Here is a 27,180-nt window from a genome sequence, read left to right on the forward strand (position 1 = left end):
GGAAAGTTATTATAATCTTCTACTGACTTCATAAAGTAGTGATGACCTAGTTTTCGTACTGTAGGTCTTCTGTCACCACATTTTCTTCACTTACTGTCTTCTTCTGGAGCTCCTGACTCTACTTCATGGCCTTATTCAGCAAACATATGCAAGTCTTATATCCATACATTTGTATTTATGTACTTGAAGCAGCTATTTCTGCTACATGCTAACACTGGCTGAGCCATTCTTCCATTATGGATATAAAGATTTGTTTTCTTGCAGTTTTTCATGCAGTGTTGAAATAAAACAGATATTTTTCAGCCTCAGCAGCTTCACGCCATTAACAGAAGTGCTACTGTATTCAGCGTCACCTGTCATGTGTCCCTGTTTAGCGGCAGTAAGACTCACATTACTTTCCTGCCACAGTAGATCAACATAATAAAAGCATAAAAAATCCCCACAATCAAAAGGTGAAGAGTGTCAGCGCAGTGGAAGGCAATAGACAGTCAAGGGCCGAGTGCAGACACGCCTCAGATCCGACCTTTCGTGTCCGATTGTGCCAACAGACACATTTCTTTTAAGATAAAGCGCTAACTGTCTGGCCATAAAGATGATATCATCAAAGATTTCATGAGCTCTCATCACAAGGACTTCTAGAGACACAGGTCAAGGTCTGATTAGAAGTGTTAACACAGTCTCCAAGCTTTGACATGGAATTTCCCAAGAAAGAAAGCCAAGAAAACATCTGATTTGCTGCAGACTTAATAGTGCTCAGTCCTCTTCAGCTGAGGTCTGGGACTCCTGGGATTGAATTTTGGAGTAGTTTGTGGTGCTGTTGTATTACACAGAGAGGTGTTGCTGGCACGTAGCCTGACGTCATTGATATAAAGGAACTGGAAAAGTGTGTAGAACAGTCGTGTTCGTGACTGCATTCGGTTTAGTTTGGTGTAGCTAATAAACTCATAAGACACTTCCAGCTCATTAAACGTAAAGATATCCTGTTTTCCCTCCTTTATATTATTGTCACCTTGAGCTCTGGGAAATTGTGATTTTTCACTATTTTTTTGGACCTAAGCAAGAATACAAAACAACACACACCTGGCACACACACACTTAAAAGTCAGGCTTGCACTGGACCAGTTAATACCAAATATGTTTTCAGAAAATGAACTGTTAAATAAGGCTTCTTTTGTAATGGGCTGCAGCTTGTGGTACCAGGCGTCGCATCTGTCATATCAAAGCCACAGCGCAGAGCTGGAGGGAGTGTGTGTGTTGTGTGTGTTCAGGGGGGGACACTGATGTCTTTGTGCACGCAGACTGAAGGCAACGTTTGTCTAATGAGACGTAAGAAAGACAGAGAGCATAAGAAGCTGAACGCTCCCACTGGTCTGACTTCAGCTTTCTTTACGAAGCCGAACTAGTCGCAGTCTAACAGAGAATTGTTAAACTCAAAGTAAGTGTTCATTTGTTGAGCTGTGGTTCCCGAGATTTGAGCCGTATGTTTGTTTAAATGAATGTTGCAGATTCACTTTCTGTTGGTCGACTCACCAACTAGTAGACTACCTGTTTCAACTCTAGTGTCAGTCGTCCAGGTTTTGAGATATCAGCCTCCACCTCAACACAATGGAAATGAATGGAAGCTCCTTTGTGCTGCTCACAGTATAGAAAAAATACATTTAAAACACTCAGCAGCAACACCGTTGGTGAGGGGCACTGTGGAGTTTAAGACGCTGACCATGTAATCCCAGTGTCCCCTTGTCCAGCTGGGCCTCTGTTGCATTCAATGTGTTTAGGGTTGAAGGGACAGATAGCTCAAAATCTGGACCATTAAATAAAAAGATTTGCATTGAAAGACACTCTAAGGGTCAGTGCTTTGAAAACATGGAGCCTTCAAGCTAAACATTCTCCAACATACTTGTAAAAAGCAGCTTCCGACGTCGCTGTGCTCGGGTATGGACACGTTGTACAGCTGCTGCTGGAACACTGGCTCGTTGTCATTGACGTCCTCCACCAGCACCGTGACTGTCGCTGTGGATGACAGAGATGGTTCCCCTCCATCAGCCGCCACCACCAGGAACCAGACCTCCATCTGCGTCTCTCTGTCCAGCGCCGCAGCCGTGGTGACCAGGCCCGACTCTGGGTCGATGCTGATCAGGCTGTCCTGGTTGGACTTGAGGATGGAGTATCTGACGTCCGAGTTGGTGCCCTCATCCGAGTCTCTGGCCTGTATCTGGATGAGGGAACTGCCCTGAGGAGCGTCCTCGGCAATGCTGATGATGTACTCGTCCTTCTCAAACACTGGGTGGCAGTCGTTGGTGTCAGCCACCCTCAGGAGGAAGACCGCCTCACTGCTCAGACGTGGGCTCCCAAAATCTGATGCTTGCACCTTCAGCTCGTACAGGTCCTTGTCTTCCCGGTCCAGCTCTGCATTGACGCACAAAGCATAGAGAAAATCATCCGTCTGCTTCAGGGTGAACTTCCCATCGCCCCCCTCGAGCGCGACAGTGACCCTCTCCTCCTCAAAGTCAGAGTCTGACACCGAAATCCGGGCAACATAGTCCCCGATCCCTGCTGCCTCTGACACCACGGCGTCCCCCGTCTCACTGAGAAACAGCACACTGATGGTGGGACTGTTATCGTTGATATTCAGCACCCTCACGCCCACAAAGGTGCTGCTGTGCTCGGGCTGAGCCCCGTTGTCTCTGGCGCTGATGATCAGCTCGTGAAAAGCCTGAGTTTCATAATCAAGCGGCTTGTTGAGGTACACCACCCCGCTGGTTTCGTTGATGGAGAAGACCTCGTTTGGGTCACTCTGCCGCCTGTTGATCTCATAAGTGACCCTGCCGTTGTCGCCCAGGTCGAGGTCAGTGGCGTGCACCTGACACACAGAAGACATCACCGGAGCGTCCTCGGGAAGCGAGGTGTGGTATTCGGTCTGGTTGAACACAGGAGGGTTGTCGTTCTCGTCCAGGATGTGGATGTTCACCCGGAGGGTCCCCGTCCTGGCTGGGATGCCTCCATCAAAGGCCTCAATGGTGAGGGAGTAGAAGTCCTGTGTTTCTCGGTCTAGTTTGCTCATGAGGATGAGATCCAGGCTCAGGTGGTCCTCGGATCCACTGCGATACTCCAGGTGGAATAAGTCTGCCATCTCGTGCTCTGTGATCCTGTATCCCTGGGTACCAAACTCCCCCTCATCCTCATCTTTAGCACCTTCAAGCTGAAACGGACTCCCCGGGGGGCTCAGCTCTGATACTTCCAAGTCAACCTCCTTTGAGGGAAACACAGGCGAGTGATCGTTCACATCCTTCACCTCTATTTTCACCTTTATCATCTCACCTGTGAGGGTGGCGGCCGCAAACTCGTACTTATCTCTGCTCTCTCTGTCCAGGACCACAGCGGTGGAGATGATGCCCGTGTCCGCGTCGATCTCCAGATCTCTGAACACATACGAGTCCCTGCTCTCTGAGATGAAGAATCCGGTGCTTGGCCTGCTTAATACCGCTCCCAGGTCTCCAACGATGGTTTTAGCAGGCAAACCCTCCTTAATGGACAGCGTCAGGTTGAACACCTGTCCGAGCGACTGCGCGCAAAGCAGCGAAACGACGAGCGCCCGCAGGAGCGAAGTTGCGGCATTTTTGCGACCCATTGCCCCTTCGTACATGGCTTCGAGCTCTTCGGCGAAGTTAGTCTACATATTTCCGTGTCACACCTCTCAGTCACATTTTAGAGCAAGAGCAGGTAAACGCGCCGCTCTTGCGCAGCCAGCGGTCATTCTCCATCGCAATATTTCCGCAGCTTGTTTCCCAGCGTGATTTCGCAGACTATAAATCCGCACATCTAGCAGCGCAAATGCCCCGGTCTTCCTCACACACACACATCCAGAAGCTGAGTGGTCACAGAGCACCAACTGTGCGCACTGAACACACCTCCTGGCGGGCGGCGCGTCCCACGCTGATCGGCTCCATCTGTGGCCCCGATTGCTTAAGATTTAATTATAGGCGACGAGATTACCTGAGCCGCGTGCTGTCAGGTGGCACAGCTGCCTGAGTTTGACCTGCTGAAGATCATAAAATGTGAAGGAAAGTGAAAAAAAAAGTCATGTGAGGATAAAAAGTGCAGACTGAACTTTGGTGAGAAAGCTGAGCGAATACAATTTGACACGCTGTGCTGCGGTTACTGCTCACGATAAATCAGTGAAAATGCGGTTTGATGAGGTCCAGCTTTGGCACGTGTATGCAGCGTTGAGGTGGCTCCCTCTGTTGTTCACAGGCGGGAACTGCAGGGGGCAGTAGAACCGCTTCCTGTAACGCAGACAAGCAAGTTAAATGCAGTTTATCTGGTTAGTTATGGGCTCAGTCAGTGCTGGAACAAGTATTCAGATTCTTTACTTAAGTAAAGTACTAATACCACACTGTGTTTAGTTCATTTAGCTTAAGAAAGAGGAGAAGACACTTGACCCTTCAGTTCAGCAAAAATGTCAAAAATCAGCAGAATGGAGATAAAATTGAAATAATAAAGTACAAGTACCTCAGATTTGTACTGAACTTGGCTCAAATAAGTGAAATGATGCTCAGACATAATATGGAAGTCTGTGTCATCTTTTGTAAACCTGCAAAAAACAAACTTTTTAAATGTGTAGAAAAGATTTGCATCCTTAAAAAAAGTCTGGTTGTCCAAATAACATTTAAGTTACAGAAGAACCGTCCTAGTCCATTAGCGTAACGAGGACATGTCATTTCTGTTTACTTTTCTGCGCATTTTCCATTTTCCAAGTAAAAGAATTGACTGATTTTAAAATAAATTTATTTTGTGTTTCTTTAGCTCAGAATAACACCAAACAGGGAAAAATTTTGGTTCCATAACAGGTAATCAATCCAAAATGCGACACCTGTAATCCATATCGATTAAAGTTCCAGTCCATTTGTCACAGCACAAATTGTTAAATATGTATTAAATATGACATTAAAAATCTATGAGGTGTCTTAATTATCCTACTGGTCCTGCAGGACTTAGTACCCATCATGCATCCTCCCACCTGTGCTTGCAAGCTGTAACTAAGCAACAGATGTAACCTGAGCTGTTACCTGAGTAAACAAGCAGCAGAGCGACCAAGCCTCCTTTTGTTTGGGTCGCTTCGTTCAGCAACTCCACAAACTGTAAAAGCTTCACGGCAGAAGCTTCACACAGGATTGTTTTCTCACTCGTTTTCAGTGAAGAGGAGGGAAAATGCCCACTCACATTATGCTCTCCTACCAGTGGGACGACCAGGCTCTGGTGAAGAGGATCTACGACCGCCTCAGAGACGACGGTCTGCCGGTGTGGATGGACATTGAAGGAGGGGTGACGGGGAACATAAACGACTCGTGAGTGCAGAGGAGCGTCGTTAAAACCTCCTAAAATACATCCACATCCATGTGGTCTTTTTAAATGCGGTGTGTTTTCAGGATGGCGGCAGGTGTGGAGGAGGCCGTGGTCATTTGCCCCTTCATGACCCCGGCTTACCAGGCGTCCCGCAGCTGCAAGAAGGAGCTGAACTACGCCGACACCAGGGAGGTCATCATCGTGCCAGTCATGCTGGCCAACAACTGGGAGGCCAGCGAGTGGCTGGGACTGATCACTGCAGGCCTGCTGTGGCTGGACTTCAGGTGAGGAGCTGTCAGAGGGGACAGGTGACACACTCTTAAAGCACTCATCCTCATCTGCTGTTAACCATCATTCAGAAATGCAGAGAAGGATGACGAGCACTTTGAGATGTGCCTCAGTTCCCTGGAGGAGGAGATCATGTTCAACGCCGGTCACCTCCTGGCAGTTGAAGAGCCTCCGAGAGAGTCGGTGGATCAGCCGGAACCATCGAAGCCCCACCTGAAGAAGAAACCGGGCCGAGGCTTTCGCCACGCTCTCTCCAAGCTCTACATCCATGAGTCAGGTAGACAGAGAAAAACCACCGAAGAAGAAAAATTCGCCTCTGAGGAATGTTTTCATATGGACAAATTACAACTATCCAGGTTAAACTGGGACATTTGTTGGTTAGATACATAACTGGGGTGAAGCCTTTAATCTGAAAACCAATCTACGTTGAGACGTGACGATGCAGGTTTCTAAAGTTTGGCGTCTTCACAGGTGAGCAGCTGACCCACCTGGCCGGTGACAGCAGATACAAGGTGGAGCTCAACGAGGCGCCTGGAGATCATTGTTACTGGGAGGAGATTAAAGCCAGCGGCTGCAAATACTACAGGAACGTTGTCACCAGCAGATACCTCGGTAAGCAGACACTGACCTTAAAGGGACAAAGCAAACAGGAAGTATGTGGAAAATGTCTTTTTTATTAAATGGAGCAAAATAAACTTCACATTGCAAGCCGGAAAAAAGGGGCAACGCTCGTTTCCGCGTCTGTTGAGTCCATACAAAAAGCTAATTCTTCAACACACTGGCAGGGTTTGACCCCGGCAGGAACCAGGTCTACTCCGACGCCAGCCTGTCCGAGTCTGAAGAGTGGCTGCTGCTGGTGGACCAGACAGACCAGAGCCACCACAGGACCGTCATCATCAAGAACAAACACTCGGGGAGCTTCATGGCGGTCCGAAACGGCCACCTGGTCGGACTTACATCGTACACTGAAGACTGCAAGTGGTTTATAGAGTAACAGGGGACGCTTGAACTTCAGGGTTGCCAGATGGGAAACGTAGTAGGAAGCGAAAACTTGATGAGTGTATCGACATTTGGTGGAAATAAACTGTGACAAGACAAATAAAAATGACTAGAATCTTTTTCTCTTTAGGATCTCTGGTTTCCAGTTGATCGGATGGCTTTCCTCCGTCTGCAAGAAAGAAAACAGGGTTGTTAGACTCTGCTGCCGGGGAGCGAACGCTCCAGTCTAAACTGGCTTGAAACACGACAGCCTGACTCACAGCCATGTCGTCCTCCTTGTACACTTTGATGGTCTTGTCAGCCTCGGCGGTGATCAGCCTGCTCTCCGAGTGGTCGAAAATGCAGGCGAAGATGCCCGACTCGCTGTCCAGAGATCCAGGCTGCACGGCCGCGTGAATGCGCTGGAAGTTGTAGCCCGTCCTCCAATCCCACATGTGGATGGTTCCATTGTCGGCTAAAGGGCGAACAGAAAGCGCACGACGGATCAGGTTTCAGCACGAACGCGGATAAAAAAAACTGCGATTAAGAACTTAAAGTGAAACGTTTTCTGTTGTTGAAACGCGAACTGGCTCGATGTGAGTACCTCCAGAGACCAGCACGCCGTCAGAGTTCACAGCGAGGGTGTTGATGATGGCGTTGTGGCCCGACAGGTTCTGGATGAAGTTTCCATCTGGAAACATCCACTGTTTGATGTTATCAGCAGAACCAGAGGCAAACGTGTATCTGCGCAACACAGGAGATGAGATGACGTTAAGCATACGGCAAACACTTCATCTGTTTGAATAACGGCGTCCTGCAGGGGCTTATGTTTTATTATTGATCCATTTGTTCTTTCATTTTTCGATTTTACTCCTTTCACTCAAGTCAGTCGCAGAAATTCAAAAATTCAAACCACAAATTTATTCAGCATGATACAAAGCTGTGTAAAACATATGCTAGATAAGACATTCTGAATCTGATGCAGCAACACGTTTCACAGACTGGGAAAGATGTGGAACGCTCCAAAAACACCTGTTTGGATCGTCCCACAGGTAAACAGGCTCATTGGTAACAGGTGAGAGGATCATGATTGGGTATGAAAGGGGCATCCTGGAAAAGCTCAGTGGTTCATAAGTGAGGTTCACCACTTTGTGAACACATGATTGGATGAAGCCAGCTGATGTTTAGCATATTTACTTGGTGACCTGATCAAATATTAAACTGTCGATGATGACCTGACTGCTTCAGCTCTACGTGTAACACCGACCAGCCACACCATCAACGCTGGCTGAGGACACTTACTGTCTGGGATGCAGCACGATAGTTCGGACAGACTTCTTGTGGTTTGTCAGAGTCGCTCTGGTTTTTCCAGCGATCAAATCCCACAGCCTGATGGTTGAGTCGTGGCTGCCTGCGGGAGGTTAAATCAGTCAGCTGAGATTAACGAAGGCGAGCCAACGAGCTGCAGCTCGAACACGTAGTGATGATACAGAATCATTGGTTGGAAAAGAAAAGAAGAGTTTACCAGTGATGACTTGCGGTTCTGCAGCCTGACATCTGACCGTGGCCACAGTGTTGGTGTGGCCGGTCAGCGTGTGCACGTTGGCTTTTGTCCTGATGTCCCACACCTGCAGGGACGGAGAAGACGGGAGATGAATTAATGAGCCATGCAGAGGCCTCATTACTCACACCTCATACTCAGAACATATTCATGCAAACATGCAAAGCATGAGCTCACCCTTGCTGTGGCATCTCTGCTGCACGTCACCAGCACGTCGATCGTTGGGTGGAGGTCTAAATCGTACACAGCGCTGAGGTGTCCGTGGTAGTGCCTGATGACCTAATGCACGTTGTCAGGAGAACAATGTGAGCCACACACTCGTTTTAAAGTAACTCATCGCATTAGCCTCCCTCTCATTACACCGTCACACCTTGTTATACTCCAGATCCCAACACTTGACTTGCTTGTCTTCTCCACAGGAGAACAGGTAGGGGCTGCGGCTGCTGACCGCCACACCACGCACTGTACTGATGTGTCCAGTCAGGGAGAGTTTCAGTTTCCCGCTGGCCAGGTCCCAGATCTGAGGAAACGAGCAGGTCATATTATGGGCATTAACGATGATTTCCAGAAACAGTGTCTCTACACTGCCCCCCTGTGGTGGCAGATGGGACTTCTGCAGTTGTAGATGCTGAAAACGTGCTTTTTATGTTGCTTTGCGGTGTGTGTAATAATGCTGCTGCCAATCATTCCAGCATGCATAAGCTTACTTAAAGTACAACAGATTAAATTCACATTTTCATCTTTTTCAACTGCATCTCAGTCTGAATCAGAGATTAAGCTGAGGCGACTCTCTGACGACTGAGCCAAACTTGAAGAACACAGCTGAAAGCTCCGGAGACAGAAAGCAGACCTTCAGTTAATGCTATGTGATAAATGCGTAAATAAAACTGAGTAGAGTTGAAATCACTGTTCTCAAAGTCAAAAAGGAGATTTCATGCTCATAATTTGTATTATTTTTATACATCAGGACACTTGAAGCATAAAACTTCAGGGTAACATTTTGTGGTTTTTTTTTTTTACATTTTATACCAGAAATTGAGATTACTCCCAGCTTTCCTCACCTTTATGGTTCGATCGGCAGACCCTGTGACGAACCACTGATTCCCAGGCTCCACGGCGATGGACCTCACCCAGCCGAGGTGGCCGCTGATGACCTGGCAGATAAACACACTGTGTTCAAAATGAACGCGGGCCACAGTTTGACATCGCCGTGTCAAGTACGCCCACAAACAAAGGAAAACAAAACAAAAAGCTAAACGAAGCGTAGTTACCCGAAACAGCTTCCACGGTGGATGCCACTGGGGTTTGGGCATGGTTGGTGCTTTCCTCATGAGCGAGGAATTTCTGGTGCCGCCTCCCTCCATGAGTGACTGAAACAGAGACATTCGTCACCAGCTCAGCATTTCTTTCTGGGATTTCATAGAAAGGTTAAACAAGCTATGACATGAGGCGAATGTGGAAATACACTGTGACCAACCAGAGCGCTGGATGGAGGGTGAGCTCTCTCCCCTCCGCCTGCGTGTCGATGGATGTCGCCGATGCTGGCGGCGGTGCGGCTCGCGTCCTGCCTAAAATTCAGCAACAATGTGAATGTTGTTCATACTGCAGATGAATAAGTTGTGTTTATGGTGGCAGAGCAACAGGACTTTATGAGAAATAATGGTATTAACATGGAAATATAGGGCTTATTTGCTCGGCTTGCATTTACAACGTCACATGTAGACCGAACCAAACCTCGTACCCTATCATGCGCAGAGTGGTGCTGATGGAAATCTAAAAATCAACAGTTGAGTGAAGGATGACTGGAAACAGATCAATTAAAACTCCTCAATTAGCACGCTCAGTCAGGCTACTTGGCACCTGCCAGCAAGCCAAAACCAGCAGAAGATGTTAACAAGTTATAAACAGAGTCCTTTGCTTTAAACTACTCTGCTGGCTCGCTGAACTACCAGAAAAAATGTCAAATATGTTCAGTCCACGGATCTATGTCACCGGTTTTTGAGTGAAAACCTGAACCTCAGACTCTGGCACATGTGAACGCAGTGCATGGGTATACTTTTAGCCAAAACATGACACAAGAGCTTATATTGCTCCCTCGAACGTTACTATTAAAATGCAGAATTTTTTACATTGTGCTGAATTTCCAAAATTTCTTCTCTCAGAAATTATTCCTAAACTTTCCATCTGACCCTCTGCAAACTCAGCTGTGTCAAGATCCTGAAAAAGCTGCGAAAATGTGCTCAATCTGGGTTGTTTCTAACAATCACTCTCTCAGTTTACACACTGTGGAGGAAAAACCCACCTGGCCTGCGACGGCGGCAAAGCCAGCGCCATGGAGTGGACTCCTGCCTCGCTTGGATTCCTGTGCGTCTGTGTGTCAGCAGTCAAAGCGACTCCTTTTGAAGGAAAAACACTGATGTGAACACGAGAATAATGCTGCCACAAGCATGTAGCTTGGTTAAATACATAGCAGAGTATTTACCAGGTCCAGAGGGATAAGCATGTGTCCCGGCGATCAGGTAATCAGGCTCATCCCCTGAATGACAAACAAGAACATTATCTTCAAATTAACCCAAATAAGATAGAAAACATTTATGTGTACTGGCCTTTCTGGAGCCATAGGAGAGACAATATCTACCTCTGAAATGCAGCGGACTGAATAATACTTCTAGTATCAAGCAGCATAAAATAGACGTGTCATCACACTGAGGTAACGCGCAGTGTTTGTTTCATCCTCACCCGGCTGTGTGACGCTCTGCAGGCCGTGCATGCTGCCAGGAAGCTGTGACACCCGGTTTTTCCCTTCCTTCAGGACAGGCATGTGTAAAACTGCACCGTACTCCGCTTTCAGTTTCACATCCATCTTTAACTGGAAGCTGGAAAAACAGGAGACGAAGCTCAAAAAAATCACTTCTGTGCTCACTCAGGTAAATAATTATTATCTCCCTAATCTTCCATATTCCACAAGTTAAAATTTTCAAAAAGCTACAAGAGATAATTTAGTCCACGAAGAAGATCTCTCAAACATTTATTATTATCATGAAAACAAAAAATCGGGGCAATTTAATTGTTCTTTTTCCCGACATTGACCACATCAGTCTACAGAAAAACTGCTGCAATAACGCTAAACTACTCAAGGCTGGACGAGACTAACACATGGAGACCAAGGATGGTTTTAAACCCAGTTTAAGATTTGTGAGTCCTTTAATGCACTTGACACAAGGAAATCTAATCCAAATACTTCTACCCCAGGTATTAACGCGATCAGCCAGGATTACCTTTCATCATCCAGTGCGACGGGTTTCGCATGGTCAGACACAAACATATCATGCGTCCTTTTGAGAGATCTGAAGACCAGAGTGTGGACTGAGTGCTTCTGGACATCCTGTGGAAATAAATATGTGTCTTAAATAAATGATATTTACCAACTTACAAAGACGACAATGTTTATAAACGACTATCCTTGCATATAAATAAGAAAACGTATCGTTGAGGTGACGCGGTCCAGCAATTAGCCGGACCCAACGTGGTATACATTGGGCAGCGGCGAAGCGGGAGAAAAGAATAAGCCACGAAAACACTTCAAACCTCGGCTTACCTCACTCATCGTGGCGGCACACGCACAGAAAACACCACAGGCGAAGAAAAGACTTTTTTTCAGTGATTACAGCTGGTCGCACTCCAAAATATATCACAATCCCAAAAACATGACCACCAACACAGACCGACAACTCGACGACCCGGAAGTAAACAACAACAACGGAAGCTAGCTTTTTGCTAGCGCCTCCTAGCGATCAGGAAGTGTAAGGCTGTGCAACGGACAAGCTGAACAAGAAACCCAAACTTTCTTTTCTACTTTTGCAAAATAATGGGTCCCAGAAATGTAAACATTCAGAATTTTTAGTTGTTCCAGTTTCACCAAACAGACATTTCCCCTCAAAACTTCTCACGAGCTTTAATTTAATTAACTGTTCAAACTATCCATGATCCAAAAAAGCAAAGATTAGAGAAAAGGTCAGAAAACAAATGACAACAAATGGTGAACCTAAAATTTGTTTTTTCTCCATTCCAACCCCATTAATCATCTCACGACCCCTAATCTTGACTCCTAGACTGGGAACCACTGGGCTACATAATGACAGAACTGCTACTACTCACTAAGTATGTTAAGTATATAATATAATATAATATAATATAATATAATATAATATAATATAATATAATATAATATAATATAATATAATATAATATAATATGTACTGACAATTATAACATCATACATATCAATATATCAGTCACTAGGGACACTTTGCTGCAGAACAAGGACTTAAAGTACTTTGATACTTTAAGTGAATTTTACCAATATTTTTGACCGCTGTAAATATGTTTACAATAGTATAACTTACCTTGAGCGCAGGCCAAATTTTGTTTTTTCTGCCTCATGTACCAGGCTAGAGTACACTGATTAATGGTTATCCAATCTTTCTGTGCCAAAACATGTACCCAGTTGGTGCAAAGTGCGTGGGTTGCCATGTTGGAGGACTAAACATAATCAAACAATCTTGTTTCGGACCAAAATTCTCCTTGCAAGTTTTGCTCTTTTATTGTGAGACGAATCTCAAAAACACTTATGGACTTTAGGCTTTATAGCAGCTTTTTTCAATCATACTATTTTTAAAATCAGTGTTGGGTGATACAAAGGCATTTGAGATTTGGCACAACCATGTTCAACGAGCCAGGTGGAATTTGGACTGGTTGTGATGATGCATGTGGACAAACAGGACTAGAACACAATGCAAAGCAGATAAACTGTTCAAAAGTGGATCAAAATAAATATGTCAACAGTGACGTTCTGATAAGAACTCGGTCAGTGAAAATTTAACTGTATAATTCCTACAGTTACTCTCAGCTGATATTATTCCAGCTGAAAGTGATATATTTTGGAGTCAACCCCAGAAAATTAAGTGTGGAGCAAGTTATAATTTATGTAAATAACCTGACTAGGTCGGGCTGTAAAGTGTAAACTAAGGTTTTAGTTAGGAAAATAAAAAAAACAATACTGATTGCACAAGTAATTTGCTGTACAAATAAATCAAAATCAATGCTGAAGAAACATTTCGGAGGATTACAGCCTGCAGAACAGCAAATCGAGTTGACGGTTTCTTTCTTTTTTCAAACCAGCTAACGATAATGATAAGACTCTATGAATGGCACTTCATTTTAAATAACTTAATTAAATGCTTGGTAAATAAAATTCATACTGTTATGTTTTAAGTGCCCATTCAAAGTAGGTCAATGGGCCACAGATGGGATGCTTTTGTTGCTTAAGAACATGACATGGTGTCCTGAAAATGATCAGAAAGTGAGAAACTCCTGCAGATCATCATGTGATCCAAGTTTTAGGTTCTGTAACAAATTCTGCATTTGAGAAAAAATAATTTTATTGACAGTGAATGAACGTGGTGTTGATTATATTGGACAGCGTTCAAGGCTGTTGCCTCACATACATGTCTGTATTTCTGCTCATTCTGACACATACAGTATGTTATTCTAGTGTATTTCTTTTAACAAGGTTTGTCTCATCTCCATGTTGTTTTACAGAACAGCTGCATTTCACATGAACTTTGTCTCTGGGCTGGCAGCCATTCAGTCCAAACTAAGAGTGTCCCGTGAAGTAATGACAAACCATAATTGATTAAGAAAAGACATTCCTTGTTTGTCTGTTAATTAAGAAAAGAAAAGAAAAGAAAAGAAAAGAAAAGAAAAGACATTTATTTAGAGCTCCAAACAGACAGAAGAAGCAAAGGAAAATCTGAACATTTAAGTCAGAAACTTTCCATGAAGGCCTCTAATTTCATTTCTTATTTCATTTTACAGCTGTTGTGCTCAACTTGTTAACTGCATCCACATCAGTCTGCTTTTTAAGAATCTCCAAGTCCACCGAACTGTTTGACCCCAGCTTGCTGTCCACCGCCTGCTGTGATGCGGCTGAGGGGAATGAGCTTCATGGTGGTCTCTTTCAGGGAGTACCAGCGGTTGTGCCATGTGACCCAAATAATGCCGTTGTCATAACCAAATTCTCCTGCATCCTTTTCTGTGTACCTGCCACCTACATGAAGAGAACACAGACAGTTCAGAGCGGACATCGGATGATTTTTACTCACATATGTGCTTAGATAACAAGTGTCTTTGTGCATGTGGGCACCAGTGGTTTGTTAATAAAACAGAGTTTTTGGGCCTTAAACGGCACTAATTGTGCAAATGAACACCAATTAAAGGGCTTGGCGCTAGTTTTTAGCCATGTGGTCTTACCCTGGTAGTATTTGCCGTTCAAATTTGCAGCATGACATCTGTTCATCCACCAGCCACAGCCGTCCTGCTGAGCACAGTTGCCGTCATACTTGTCGTTGTCCTTGTCGAAGGTGCTGAACTGCATGCCGTTGTGAGATGTGTAGAACTTGTCGCTGGGATCATCGCCGAAGTCAAAGCCATCAAAAGCATCTCCGGCGTCGCCGCCAAAGTAGTAACCGTATGTTAGACGGTACATGTCGGCCTCTGACCCGACTCTGAACATGGTGTAGTCAGCATACCTGAAGCGAGGAGGCCACAGAGAGGATTAATGTTAGCTCATTATAACCTGCTGAGTCATTTTTTTCTCTTCAAAGCAAACCTCATCATCAGGGTCATGTTTGACTTGTCAGAGAGTCCCTTTGCTCTCCTCTTGCATAAACTATTAATGTGTGTGTGTGTACCTTTTGTTGCCGTCCCAGTCAACAAGCTCTATCCTCAGCACAGTTGGAATGATTGAACTGGCAGTCAGCAGATACACCTTCTCATTGCCGAGCCAGAACTCTGTGGTGTCGTCTGATGACAGATCTCCAAAGCCATTCTTGTACTGGACCCAGTCCTTGTTGAAGTCCACGCTGCCATCGCGTCTCTGTGGAAAAAACCTGGATCAAAATTTCTGATCTCCCATTTCTGCAGTTAATCAACAAAATGTTTGTTAAATCCTGACAGATTTGAAAGCTGGTTCACTAAGGGACTGTATGAAAACTGTTCACAACTCGTTAGTGTTTGCATTTACATTCACAGCATTTAAAAGTTGCTACACTGCGTCGACTTTTATGTTTTGTCTCTTTCAGTTATTTATGATGAAATAAATTGTCAAAAAGAGGTTAAGAAAATGTCAATGACACTCCGGAAGGCATTGCATCTTCAGAGATCAAAACACAAGGTTCAACCCTCCGTCAAGCCCTGTAGAATCATGATGTGGAGTTCAATTTCTTAATAATCACTGCCTTTCATTCCTGGAAAAAAAGTTGCTCCTACAAAGACTAGACTGGTGGGGTATCTGGTGTGTCCTGTGGTGTTCCCCATGGTTCTGTCCTGGGTACACAGCTGTTTGCTTTGTACATGCTTCCTCTCCAGCAGATAATACCTCCTTTTAAAGGTATTGCCTACCACTGTTATGCAGATGATATTCAATTATACATTTCATTTAAACTTCAAAATGTGGAAAAACTGTCTGTTCTACTGAATTGCCTCAACTGCAAAAAAGATTGTCCCAAAGATGATGGGAAGCCTTGGCTCTGATCATCTTCTGTAAAACTTACCCTCCATAATCTTTTTATTTCTATGGGCCAGGCTTTGAGTCTTGGCCAGCAAGTAAACTAACTGGTTCGTTCCTCTTTCTACTATCGGAGGAGGAGCATGTTCTCGTGAAGGGCCTTGCGTGGTCAGGCACCAGGCTTCATTAACAAGGTACTGCAGCCCTAAAATACCTAATCAGGAATTGTTGATTGTTCTTTGGCCCAAGAAAAAAAGGAGACTGTGTGTTTGAGGTTGTTGTTCCTCAACTTTGGAAAGCTCTCCCATTGGACTCAAGGTCTGCTGACACCTTTAAAAAGCAGCTCAACACCCATTTGTTTAGACTTAGTTTTATTTAGTCAGTTTTCTTTTTTTTTTTTTCTTTCTTTATGATCAGTTGTTTGCTTTCAGGACTCATTTCAGATTTTTTTTTCTGGGGATTAAGTTGTAATTCTTTGAGAAAGTAATGCTTAGGAATCATCGGTACAAAATGAAAACAGTAAAGAGTAATTTTTCCGTAATCATTCATATGAAGCGTACCCTCTGTATTACTGTGAAACCACGGCCAGAGCTGTCAATCTCACAATAGACCAGGAACTTCTCGGTGGCTCTCGATGGTGTCACATAGTAAAGACCGCTGGTGGTGGCGCCTTTGTTAGCAATGTCCTGGCAGTCTGATGAAGAAAACAGACTTACAATGTAAAAGAGGTCTGATTCATTCCAGACTAATGCTGTTTATTAAAAATCAAGACCCAAATCATCATGTTTTTTGTCCACATTTCTTTTAACCACATAGTTTAGAAATGACCTACTTGAAGCAAATTACATCTAGAATAAATGTGTTTACTTTGCACTGATGCGCCATATTGATTTTAGTCTGTAACCAAGGACAAATGTTGTTCATTTGAGCCATGATTGAGAAACTTCTTGTGGAATTGGAACAGCCTGAGATTCAATGAATTGCTTTTATTTTTTATTTATTTTTTTTAACCTGTTCCTGTGGCGGTCTGGATCTCAGCTGTGCCTTTGCAGGACTCATTGCATTTCTGCTGCAGCTGAGAGGAGAGTTGTTTCAAGTCCGACATTTTTGTCTCAATGGATGAGATCAAATTCTGGAGCTCACTGGAAAGAGGGAAACACATTTCTTCCACAGTGAGAAGTACAAAACAGTTGAGCCTTAAGATGTTTTACACAGTAGAACAAGAATTAGAGGATAATGAAATTAAAAAAAGGAGCAAAGGAAACAAATGTTGGATCAAATTTGGGATACATTATTAAATTTGAGTGTATTTTTTTTAATGTCAGGAGTGATTTTGACTTCCAGTGTCTACAGGGGAAAGAGGAGTGAGTGGAAAAATGTCTCTCTCTTGATCTGACTTCAGTCCTCATTGTGTGGGTGAGGACAGATGGTTTTCATTGACCTGAAGGCGTGGGCGGCTGAATCAAATTGGCAATTGTTTCAAGTTCCTGTTACAAATTGTTCAAATAATTGTTCATACCGGACATGTACCTCAGCAGGTTATTAGCCACTTGACATGTAGGACAGCAATTCTTTGCCTGCATATAGACAAAGCAAGAGAAAAACACTGATGACAGTGTGCTCATAGATATATGCATACATAACCCACACAGCAAAAACATAAGCTTAGTATACGTCACTTCATACTTACAACGCCGCCATTAATGCTGGATGTAGCTATGTTGTCTAATCTGATTTGCTAAACTCAAAAAAAGACAAAAACTGTTTAGATGTTTGTGCTCAGGGAACCTACATGAGTGAAAAATCCAAATTCAGTGACTTACTGCTGATGAGAAGGAGAAAAGTAAGAGGAGTCCTCCTGTCGTTGCAAGAAGTGATGGAGCCATGCTGCTTTGGCCACCAGTTGTGGTTTCGTCTTCTTGGAGAATGAGGAGCAGCTCGACCCTGTGGGATATTTATCTGAACAAGGTCCTCAGGCCAGCGTTAGATAACGGGCTCGTATGCAAACATCCCACTCACTGTGTTGGGACAAAGCTGTGACTCAAACATCCAACAGCGGTCAATTTCCCAGATTTGACGCCTTGTGTAGCTGAGCTATCAGAACACAGCTGTGTGTGACACTGGATGACCAACTGCCCTTCACTGCCAACACTACTGCAACAATCCACTCCTGCAAATCCATCCTCTACAACATCAGGAGGATACGTCCGTTCGTCACCCAGGAGGTGGTGCAGGTTGGGGTCCAGGCTCTTGTCATCTTAGGCATAAACTGCTGGCTGGTGTGGATGCATGTGCCCTGCAGCTCATCCAGAATAAAGCAACCCTGCTGGTCCTCACACTGCACCGCTCCTCTGCATCCTACACTGGCTACAGATGGCGGCTCCAATCCAATTCAACACAATGGCACCTGCCTGTTGTGCTGCGAGCGGCTCAGACCCATCCTACACCCAGGACACGGTCAAACCATACACCACAGCCCGTCCACTACACTCTGCTTCTAATGATAGAGTGAGCTTCACATCTTCCATTGCAGAGCAACTCACCTGTCCAGATTGGCCAAAAGAAATAAACTTTTTCTCTTTCTCTTGTTGCTCTAAATGCAGCACCTCAGCATAGTTCAGTGTGTTGTGTGATTCTTTCAGTTTTTGGGTTGTAGCCACATGACTGAATGTGCTCGCTGTACTTTGCAGACAGAAACAGGCAGACCATAGTTGCTTACGAAAAGACATTTATTTAGTGCTCAAAACACACAGAAGAAGAAAAGGAAAATGCAAACATCAGTGTCCTGCTGGGTCAGATCAGCAAAAAATGTGCGAGACACATCATAAAGTCAGAAATTTTCCGTGAAGGCCTCTTGTGTCATTTCAGGCGGCTGCTGCTGTTGTGGTCAGCATGTTGACTGCATCCAAAACAGACCACAAACACATCAGTCTGCTTTTTAAGAATCTCCAAGTCCACCGAACTGTTTGACCCCAGCTTGCTGTCCACCGCCTGCTGTGATGCGGCTGAGGGGAATGAGCTTCATGGTGGTCTCTTTCAGGGAGTACCAGCGGTTGTGCCATGTGACCCAAATAATGCCGTTGTCATAACCAAATTCACCTGCATCCTTTTCTGTGTACCTGCCACCTACATGAAGAGAACACAGACAGTTCAGCGTGGACTTCAGATGATTTTTACTCACATATGTGCTTAGATAACAAGTGTCTGGCTTTGATTTTTAGCCATGTGGTCTTACCCTGGTAGTATTTGCCGTTCAAATGTGCAGCATGACATCTGTTCATCCACCAGCCGGAGCCGTCCTGCAGAGCACAGTTGCCGTCATACTTGTCGTTGTCCTTGTCGAAGGTGCTGAACTGCATGCCGTTGTGAGATGTGTAGAACTTGTCGCTGGGATCATCGCCGAAGTCAAAGCCATCGAAAGCATCTCCAGCGTCGCCGCCAAAGTAGTAACCGTATGTTAGACGGTACATGTCGGCCTCTGACCCGACTCTGAACATGGTGTAGTCAGCATACCTGAAGCGAGGAGGCCACAGAGAGGATTAATGTTAGCTCATTATAACCTGCTGAGTCATTTTTTTCTCTTCAAAGCAAACCTCATCATCAGGGTCATGTTTGACTTGTCAGAGAGTCCCTTTGCTCTCCTCTTGCATAAACTATTAATGTGTGTGTGTGTACCTTTTGTTGCCGTCCCAGTCAACAAGCTCTATCCTCAGCACAGTTGGAATGATTGAACTGGCAGTCAGCAGATACACCTTCTCATTGCCGAGCCAGAACTCTGTGGTGTCGTCTGATGACAGATCTCCAAAGCCATTCTTGTACTGGACCCAGTCCTTGTTGAAGTCCACGCTGCCATCGCGTCTCTGTGGAAAAAACCTGGATCAAAATTTCTGAAATGGAAGTGCAAGATCTTGACTCCCATTTCTGCAGTTAATCAACAAAATGTTTGTTAAATCCTGACAGATTTGAAAGCTGGTTCACTAAGGGACTGTATGAAAACTGTTCACAACTCGTTAGTGTTTGCATTTACATTCACAGCATTTAAAAGTTGCTACACTGCGTCGACTTTTATGTTTTGTCTCTTTCAGTTATTTATGATGAAATAAATTGTCAAAAAGAGGTTAAGAAAATGTCAATGACACTCCGGAAGGCATTGCATCTTCAGAGATCAAAACACAAGGTTCAACCCTCCGTCAAGCCCTGTAGAATCATGATGTGGAGTTCAATTTCTTAATAAGCACTGCCTTTCATTCCTGGAAAAAAAGTTGCTCCTACAAAGACTAGACTGGTGGGGTATCTGGTGTGTCCTGTGGTGTTCCCCATGGTTCTGTCCTGGGTACACAGCTGTTTGCTTTGTACATGCTTCCTCTCCAGCAGATAATACCTCCTTTTAAAGGTATTGCCTACCACTGTTATGCAGATGATATTCAATTATACATTTCATTTAAACTTCAAAATGTGGAAAAACTGTCTGTTCTACTGAATTGCCTCAACTGCAAAAAAGATTGTCCCAAAGATGATGGGAAGCCTTGGCTCTGATCATCTTCTGTAAAACTTACCCTCCATAATCTTTTCATTTCTATAGGCCAGGCTTTGAGTCTTGGCCAGCAAGTAAACTAACTGGTTCGTTCCTCTTTCTACTATCGGAGGAGGAGCATGTTCTCGTGAAGGGCCTTGCGTGGTCAGGCACCAGGCTTCATTAACAAGGTACTGCAGCCCTAAAATACCTAATCAGGAATTGTTGATTGTTCTTTGGCCCAAGAAAAAAAGGAGACTGTGTGTTTGAGGTTGTTGTTCCTCAACTTTGGAAAGCTCTCCCATTGGACTCAAGGTCTGCTGACACCTTTAAAAAGCAGCTCAACACCCATTTGTTTAGACTTAGTTTTATTTAGTCAGTTTTCTTTTTTTTTTTTCTTTCTTTATGATCAGTTGTTTGCTTTCAGGACTCATTTCAGATTTTTTTTTCTGGGGATTAAGTTGTAATTCTTTGAGAAAGTAATGCTTAGGAATCATCGGTACAAAATGAAAACAGTAAAGAGTAATTTTTCCGTAATCATTCATATGAAGCGTACCCTCTGTATTACTGTGAAACCACGGCCAGAGCTGTCAATCTCACAATAGACCAGGAACTTCTCGGTGGCTCTCGATGGTGTCACATAGTAAAGACCGCTGGTGGTGGCGCCTTTGTTAGCAATGTCCTGGCAGTCTGATGAAGAAAACAGACTTACAATGTAAAAGAGGTCTGATTCATTCCAGACTAATGCTGTTTATTAAAAATCAAGACCCAAATCATCATGTTTTTTGTCCACATTTCTTTTAACCACATAGTTTAGAAATGACCTACTTGAAGCAAATTACATCTAGAATAAATGTGTTTACTTTGCACTGATGCGCCATATTGATTTTAGTCTGTAACCAAGGACAAATGTTGTTCATTTGAGCCATGATTGAGAAACTTCTTGTGGAATTGGAACAGCCTGAGATTCAATGAATTGCTTTTATTTTTTATTTATTTTTTTTAACCTGTTCCTGTGGCGGTCTGGATCTCAGCTGTGCCTTTGCAGGACTCATTGCATTTCTGCTGCAGCTGAGAGGAGAGTTGTTTCAAGTCCGACATTTTTGTCTCAATGGATGAGATCAAATTCTGGAGCTCACTGGAAAGAGGGAAACACATTTCTTCCACAGTGAGAAGTACAAAACAGTTGAGCCTTAAGATGTTTTACACAGTAGAACAAGAATTAGAGGATAATGAAATTAAAAAAAGGAGCAAAGGAAACAAATGTTGGATCAAATTTGGGATACATTATTAAATTTGAGTGTATTTTTTTTAATGTCAGGAGTGATTTTGACTTCCAGTGTCTACAGGGGAAAGAGGAGTGAGTGGAAAAATGTCTCTCTCTTGATCTGACTTCAGTCCTCATTGTGTGGGTGAGGACAGATGGTTTTCATTGACCTGAAGGCGTGGGCGGCTGAATCAAATTGGCAATTGTTTCAAGTTCCTGTTACAAATTGTTCAAATAATTGTTCATACCGGACATGTACCTCAGCAGGTTATTAGCCACTTGACATGTAGGACAGCAATTCTTTGCCTGCATATAGACAAAGCAAGAGAAAAACACTGATGACAGTGTGCTCATAGATATATGCATACATAACCCACACAGCAAAAACATAAGCTTAGTATACGTCACTTCATACTTACAACGCCGCCATTAATGCTGGATGTAGCTATGTTGTCTAATCTGATTTGCTAAACTCAAAAAAAGACAAAAACTGTTTAGATGTTTGTGCTCAGGGAACCTACATGAGTGAAAAATCCAAATTCAGTGACTTACTGCTGATGAGAAGGAGAAAAGTAAGAGGAGTCCTCCTGTCGTTGCAAGAAGTGATGGAGCCATGCTGCTTTGGCCACCAGTTGTGGTTTCGTCTTCTTGGAGAATGAGGAGCAGCTCGACCCTGTGGGATATTTATCTGAACAAGGTCCTCAGGCCAGCGTTAGATAACGGGCTCGTATGCAAACATCCCACTCACTGTGTTGGGACAAAGCTGTGACTCAAACATCCAACAGCGGTCAATTTCCCAGATTTGACGCCTTGTGTAGCTGAGCTATCAGAACACAGCTGTGTGTGACACTGGATGACCAACTGCCCTTCACTGCCAACACTACTGCAACAATCCACTCCTGCAAATCCATCCTCTACAACATCAGGAGGATACGTCCGTTCGTCACCCAGGAGGTGGTGCAGGTTGGGGTCCAGGCTCTTGTCATCTTAGGCATAAACTGCTGGCTGGTGTGGATGCATGTGCCCTGCAGCTCATCCAGAATAAAGCAACCCTGCTGGTCCTCACACTGCACCGCTCCTCTGCATCCTACACTGGCTACAGATGGCGGCTCCAATCCAATTCAACACAATGGCACCTGCCTGTTGTGCTGCGAGCGGCTCAGACCCATCCTACACCCAGGACACGGTCAAACCATACACCACAGCCCGTCCACTACACTCTGCTTCTAATGATAGAGTGAGCTTCACATCTTCCATTGCAGAGCAACTCACCTGTCCAGATTGGCCAAAAGAAATAAACTTTTTCTCTTTCTCTTGTTGCTCTAAATGCAGCACCTCAGCATAGTTCAGTGTGTTGTGTGATTCTTTCAGTTTTTGGGTTGTAGCCACATGACTGAATGTGCTCGCTGTACTTTGCAGACAGAAACAGGCAGACCATAGTTGCTTACGAAAAGACATTTATTCAGTGCTCAAAACACACAGAAGAAGAAAAGGAAAATGCAAACATCAGTGTCCTGCTGGGTCAGATCAGCAAAAAATGTGCGAGACACATCATAAAGTCAGAAATTTTCCGTGAAGGCCTCTTGTGTCATTTCAGGCGGCTGCTGCTGTTGTGGTCAGCATGTTGACTGCATCCAAAACAGACCACAAACACATCAGTCTGCTTTTTAAGAATCTCCAAGTCCACCGAACTGTTTGACCCCAGCTTGCTGTCCACCGCCTGCTGTGATGCGGCTGAGGGGAATGAGCTTCATGGTGGTCTCTTTCAGGGAGTACCAGCGGTTGTGCCATGTGACCCAAATAATGCCGTTGTCATAACCAAATTCACCTGCATCCTTTTCTGTGTACCTGCCACCTACATGAAGAGAACACAGACAGTTCAGCGTGGACTTCAGATGATTTTTACTCACATATGTGCTTAGATAACAAGTGTCTGGCTTTGATTTTTAGCCATGTGGTCTTACCCTGGTAGTATTTGCCGTTCAAATGTGCAGCATGACATCTGTTCATCCACCAGCCGGAGCCGTCCTGCAGAGCACAGTTGCCGTCATACTTGTCGTTGTCCTTGTCGAAGGTGCTGAACTGCATGCCGTTGTGAGATGTGTAGAACTTGTCGCTGGGATCATCGCCGAAGTCAAAGCCATCGAAAGCATCTCCAGCGTCGCCGCCAAAGTAGTAACCGTATGTTAGACGGTACATGTCGGCCTCTGACCCGACTCTGAACATGGTGTAGTCAGCATACCTGAAGCGAGGAGGCCACAGAGAGGATTAATGTTAGCTCTTTGTGACCTGCTGAGTCATTTTTTTCTCTTCAAAGCAAACCTCATCATCAGGGTCATGTTTGACTTGTCAGAGAGTCCCTTTGCTCTCCTCTTGCATAAACTGTTATCATGTGTGTGTGTGTACCTTTTGTTGCCGTCCCAGTCAACAAGCTCTATCCTCAGCACAGTCGGGATGGTCGTACCGACAGTCAGCAGATGCATCTTCTCATTGCCGAGCCAGAACTCTGTGGTGTCGTCTGGTGACAGGTAGCCAAAGCCGTTCTTGTACTGGATCCAGTCCTTGTGGAAGTCCACGCTGCCATCGCGTCTCTGCGGGCACAAAAAAAGCGATCAATGCCAACATTTTTTAAACAGAAGTGCAACATCCTGACTCCCGTGTCTGCAGTTAAGATTTGAATGTCACTCTTGGAAAAGTAGCCCACTGAGCTACTGTGTGAAGCTGCTTGTGGAGAGGGTGGGTGGGATTTCCTTCATTTTGAAGCCACAAAGGTGAAGCATACCCTCTGTATTACTGTGAAGCCGCGGCCAAAGCTGTCAATCTCACAATAGACCAGGAACTGCTCGGTGGCTTTCGCTGGCTTCACGTAGTAAAGGCCGCTGGTGGTGGCGCCTTTGTTTGCAATGTCCTGGCAGTCTGATGTAAAAAGGGAAGAAGAAGAAAAACGAAAAGCTCAGTATTATTAAATATGTCAAAAGAAAACTTTTTCTTATTTCTTAAGTAACTATATCCAAGTTTCTTTGAATTTTAAAGTTTAGAAATGAGGTCACACTAGATTGTATCTGGAATTAACGTGTTTACTTTTCGCTGATGCACCGTATTGATTTTAGTGTGCAACCAAGGACAAACGCTGTTCAGCTGAGGCATGATTGAGAAACTTCTTGTGAAATGAGAATGGCCTGAGGGTCAATGAATTGAATGTATTTATCTTTTTTTACCTGCTCCTGTGGTGGGCTGGATCTCGACCGTATCTTTGCAGGGCTCGCTGCATTTCTGCTGCAGCTGAATGGAGAGCTGTTTCAAGTCTGCCATCCTCCTTTCATTGGATGTGATTAAATTCTGAAGATCACTGCAAAGAGATAAACAAATACGAGCCGTGTTCTGAGTAATGCGTGTTCCAGTTTCTCACACGGAAGCACAAAACAATGAAGTCCAAAGATATTTTACAGAATCAGCCAGAAATAAGAAGATAATGGGAAAAACTGATGGATCAAATTTGGAGAAGGACGTGAAGATGTGACTTAAATTTGAGTGCTTCCTTTAAGTTCCAGTGTCTGCAGGGCAAAGAGGAGTGGGTGGAAAAGTGCCCCTTGATCTGTGTTCAGTCCTGACTGTGTGGGTGAGTGTGCAGTGACCTGAAGGTGTGGGCGGCTCGGAGATGTCAAAAAAAAAAAAAAAAAAAAAGCCATACTGGTGAGGACCAGCATCAAAATAATCACAATTTAAAGCAGCAAAATTTAAAGTCAGCAGTGGCTTTTTCAGTGTTGAAGCTCTTTCATGTTAAAACTGGTAGAAATGGAGACAATTTGATAAATTTTACATACTGTGTTTTATGTATCGATGTATTAACGCGTCATGATTTGTAAGGTGTTCATATGTTGTATATTCATGTTTTTAATCTGCAAAGTAACTACAGCTGTCAAATAAAAGCACTGGATTATAAAACAGAGCAACAGCAGTAAAAGCAGCTCAAAAATGTACTGAAGAGTAATTCTTGAGTAAATGTCAAACTCTGCAACTTCAGTGCTTCACTCACAATATTTGCTGTTCCTGCGCGATGATGGTCTTTTCAAATCGAATGACATCATCCAGCATGCTCGATGACTTTTTGAAGTACGTGTCTGAAATAAAAAGTGAGAGCCCGTCGTGACCTCCAGGCTGTTTCAAAGCATTCACCACAGTTTAATGACACTTAAAACATATGAACAAGAGTTTGTGCTTGAGTCAAGTTAAATGAATTCATCCAAAGAACACATTTCAAAACAAGTCACCAATAACCGTAACAGACTGAACTCATCTCATCATATTAACAGAGAGACTCAAAGTCAGTTGTGTGAAGATGGTGCCAAGCTGAGAGTGTTACCTGGCGGGGAACTCTTTTGAGCTGAAGTGACAGAATCCTTCATGTAGACAACAGTTTCTTCTGCCCCTTGGGTCAAATTGGCGATTGTTTCAAGTGCGTCTTGCAAATCGTCCAAATCCTTGTCCACATCGGGCATGTACCTCAGCATGTAATCAGCCACTCCGCAGGTCGTGGGGCAGTATTGTCCCTGTGCACAGACAGGTGACGGGTGAAGAACATACGCAGCCCAAACTGCAAAAACATATGAGTTTATTATTATTATCTTCATACTTACAAAGGCGTCATGTGGGGTGCATGTTGCAAGGTTGTCTCCTCTGATTTGCTATACACAAAAGAAGATAAAAGCAATTTAGATGTTTGTGCTCAAGGAACCTGCATGAGTGAAAAATCCAAATTCAGTGACTTACTGCTGACGAGAAGGAGAAAAGTAAGAGGAGTCCTCCTGTCGTTGCAAGAAGTGATGGAGCCATACTGCTTTGGCCACCAGTTGTGGTTTCGTCTTGTTGGAGAATGAAGAGCAGCTCGACTCTGTGGGATATTTATCTGAACAAGGTCCTCAGCTCAGTGTTTGATAATGGGCTCGTATGCAAACATCCCACTCACTGTGTTGGGACAAAGCTGTGACTCAGACGTCCACCAGTGGTCGATTCCCAGATTTGACGTGTTGTGTAGCTGAGCTATCAGAACGCAGCCGTCTGTGACTTTACAGTAAACTTTACATTTAGAGGCCAGTGTCGCTAATGGTGACAAAGCAAACTGAAAAAAATGACTCATGATTTGTGCTGGACTGTCAGTCAAACTGAACGTATTCCAGTTCAGAGCAGAACACAGTTTATTTACAATTCTTAATCATCGAATGATAAAAAACAAAGACAAATGCGAACATGAGTCATTCCTTAAAGACACAGTGTCATTATCACGTCCCTGTGAAACATTAACATCAGTGTGTTGTCAATAAAGATTTGCCATCAAATTCTTGGTGATGAAGCTTGTGAAACAGGAGCACAACACGACCACAGAAAATGCTCTGTGAGCTGACGAGCAAGGGTCAGCTCAAATATATTCACAGGACATCTTGAACGTAAGCATCTTGAGTATAACCACAGGTTGTTAGGTTTAGGCACAAAAGCACCGTAAGCCATAAAATCAGAAAACACTTTTATTTTATCAACTGTAATTTGTAAGTCTTTTGTGAGACACCGAATACTGATGTTGTCCTGCTCATGGTTGCAGAAAATGCTTCAGCGGGTCATTCTGGGGGGCAGTTACAGATGATTTATTCTGTGTTTCATTTGGGGAG

General features: G+C 44.2%; 6 protein-coding genes across 6 annotated transcripts; 1 reads left to right on the forward strand and 5 right to left on the reverse strand.

Annotated features, from left to right (window-relative positions):
• Positions 1-623: 623 nt before the first annotated feature.
• LOC139349603 (protocadherin-23-like) lies at positions 624-3,653 on the reverse strand. Its single transcript, XM_070990536.1, has 2 exons — positions 1,898-3,653; positions 624-635 (listed from the first exon to the last, which is right to left on the reverse strand). Exons 1-2 carry the CDS (start codon positions 3,641-3,643, stop codon positions 624-626), a joined length of 1,758 nt encoding a protein of 585 aa, XP_070846637.1. The 5' UTR covers positions 3,644-3,653.
• Positions 1,319-6,625, forward strand: LOC139349613 (uncharacterized). The gene is made up of 6 exons (XM_070990547.1): positions 1,319-3,490; positions 5,194-5,345; positions 5,427-5,627; positions 5,703-5,908; positions 6,103-6,243; positions 6,417-6,625. The coding sequence occupies exons 2-6, from the start codon at positions 5,209-5,211 to the stop codon at positions 6,623-6,625; spliced, it is 894 nt and encodes a 297-aa protein (XP_070846648.1). The 5' UTR covers positions 1,319-3,490; positions 5,194-5,208.
• plrg1 (pleiotropic regulator 1) lies at positions 6,285-11,925 on the reverse strand. Its single transcript, XM_070980116.1, has 15 exons — positions 11,769-11,925; positions 11,449-11,555; positions 10,910-11,046; positions 10,653-10,706; positions 10,473-10,566; positions 9,648-9,738; positions 9,442-9,540; positions 9,232-9,324; positions 8,541-8,690; positions 8,348-8,449; positions 8,135-8,237; positions 7,912-8,020; positions 7,214-7,353; positions 6,891-7,084; positions 6,285-6,799 (listed from the first exon to the last, which is right to left on the reverse strand). The coding sequence occupies exons 1-15, from the start codon at positions 11,775-11,777 to the stop codon at positions 6,740-6,742; spliced, it is 1,542 nt and encodes a 513-aa protein (XP_070836217.1). The 5' UTR covers positions 11,778-11,925; the 3' UTR covers positions 6,285-6,739.
• Positions 11,926-14,091: 2,166 nt separating this feature from the next.
• On the reverse strand, positions 14,092-16,842 carry LOC139345489 (fibrinogen gamma chain-like). Its single transcript, XM_070984098.1, has 5 exons — positions 16,749-16,842; positions 16,298-16,431; positions 14,923-15,107; positions 14,483-14,760; positions 14,092-14,279 (listed from the first exon to the last, which is right to left on the reverse strand). The coding sequence occupies exons 1-5, from the start codon at positions 16,840-16,842 to the stop codon at positions 14,092-14,094; spliced, it is 879 nt and encodes a 292-aa protein (XP_070840199.1).
• A 1,833-nt stretch (positions 16,843-18,675) lies between these two features.
• On the reverse strand, positions 18,676-21,351 carry LOC139345464 (fibrinogen gamma chain-like). Its single transcript, XM_070984071.1, has 5 exons — positions 21,258-21,351; positions 20,807-20,940; positions 19,413-19,597; positions 18,973-19,250; positions 18,676-18,863 (listed from the first exon to the last, which is right to left on the reverse strand). The coding sequence occupies exons 1-5, from the start codon at positions 21,349-21,351 to the stop codon at positions 18,676-18,678; spliced, it is 879 nt and encodes a 292-aa protein (XP_070840172.1).
• A 1,608-nt stretch (positions 21,352-22,959) lies between these two features.
• On the reverse strand, positions 22,960-26,426 carry fgg (fibrinogen gamma chain). Its single transcript, XM_070983306.1, has 9 exons — positions 26,288-26,426; positions 26,155-26,202; positions 25,881-26,067; positions 25,554-25,638; positions 24,736-24,866; positions 24,300-24,433; positions 23,924-24,108; positions 23,482-23,759; positions 22,960-23,372 (listed from the first exon to the last, which is right to left on the reverse strand). The coding sequence occupies exons 1-9, from the start codon at positions 26,348-26,350 to the stop codon at positions 23,185-23,187; spliced, it is 1,299 nt and encodes a 432-aa protein (XP_070839407.1). The 5' UTR covers positions 26,351-26,426; the 3' UTR covers positions 22,960-23,184.
• Positions 26,427-27,180: the final 754 nt, after the last annotated feature.

The sequence above is a fragment of the Chaetodon trifascialis genome, chromosome 2 (assembly GCF_039877785.1).
Source record: "Chaetodon trifascialis isolate fChaTrf1 chromosome 2, fChaTrf1.hap1, whole genome shotgun sequence".
NCBI lineage: Eukaryota > Metazoa > Chordata > Actinopteri > Chaetodontiformes > Chaetodontidae > Chaetodon > Chaetodon trifascialis.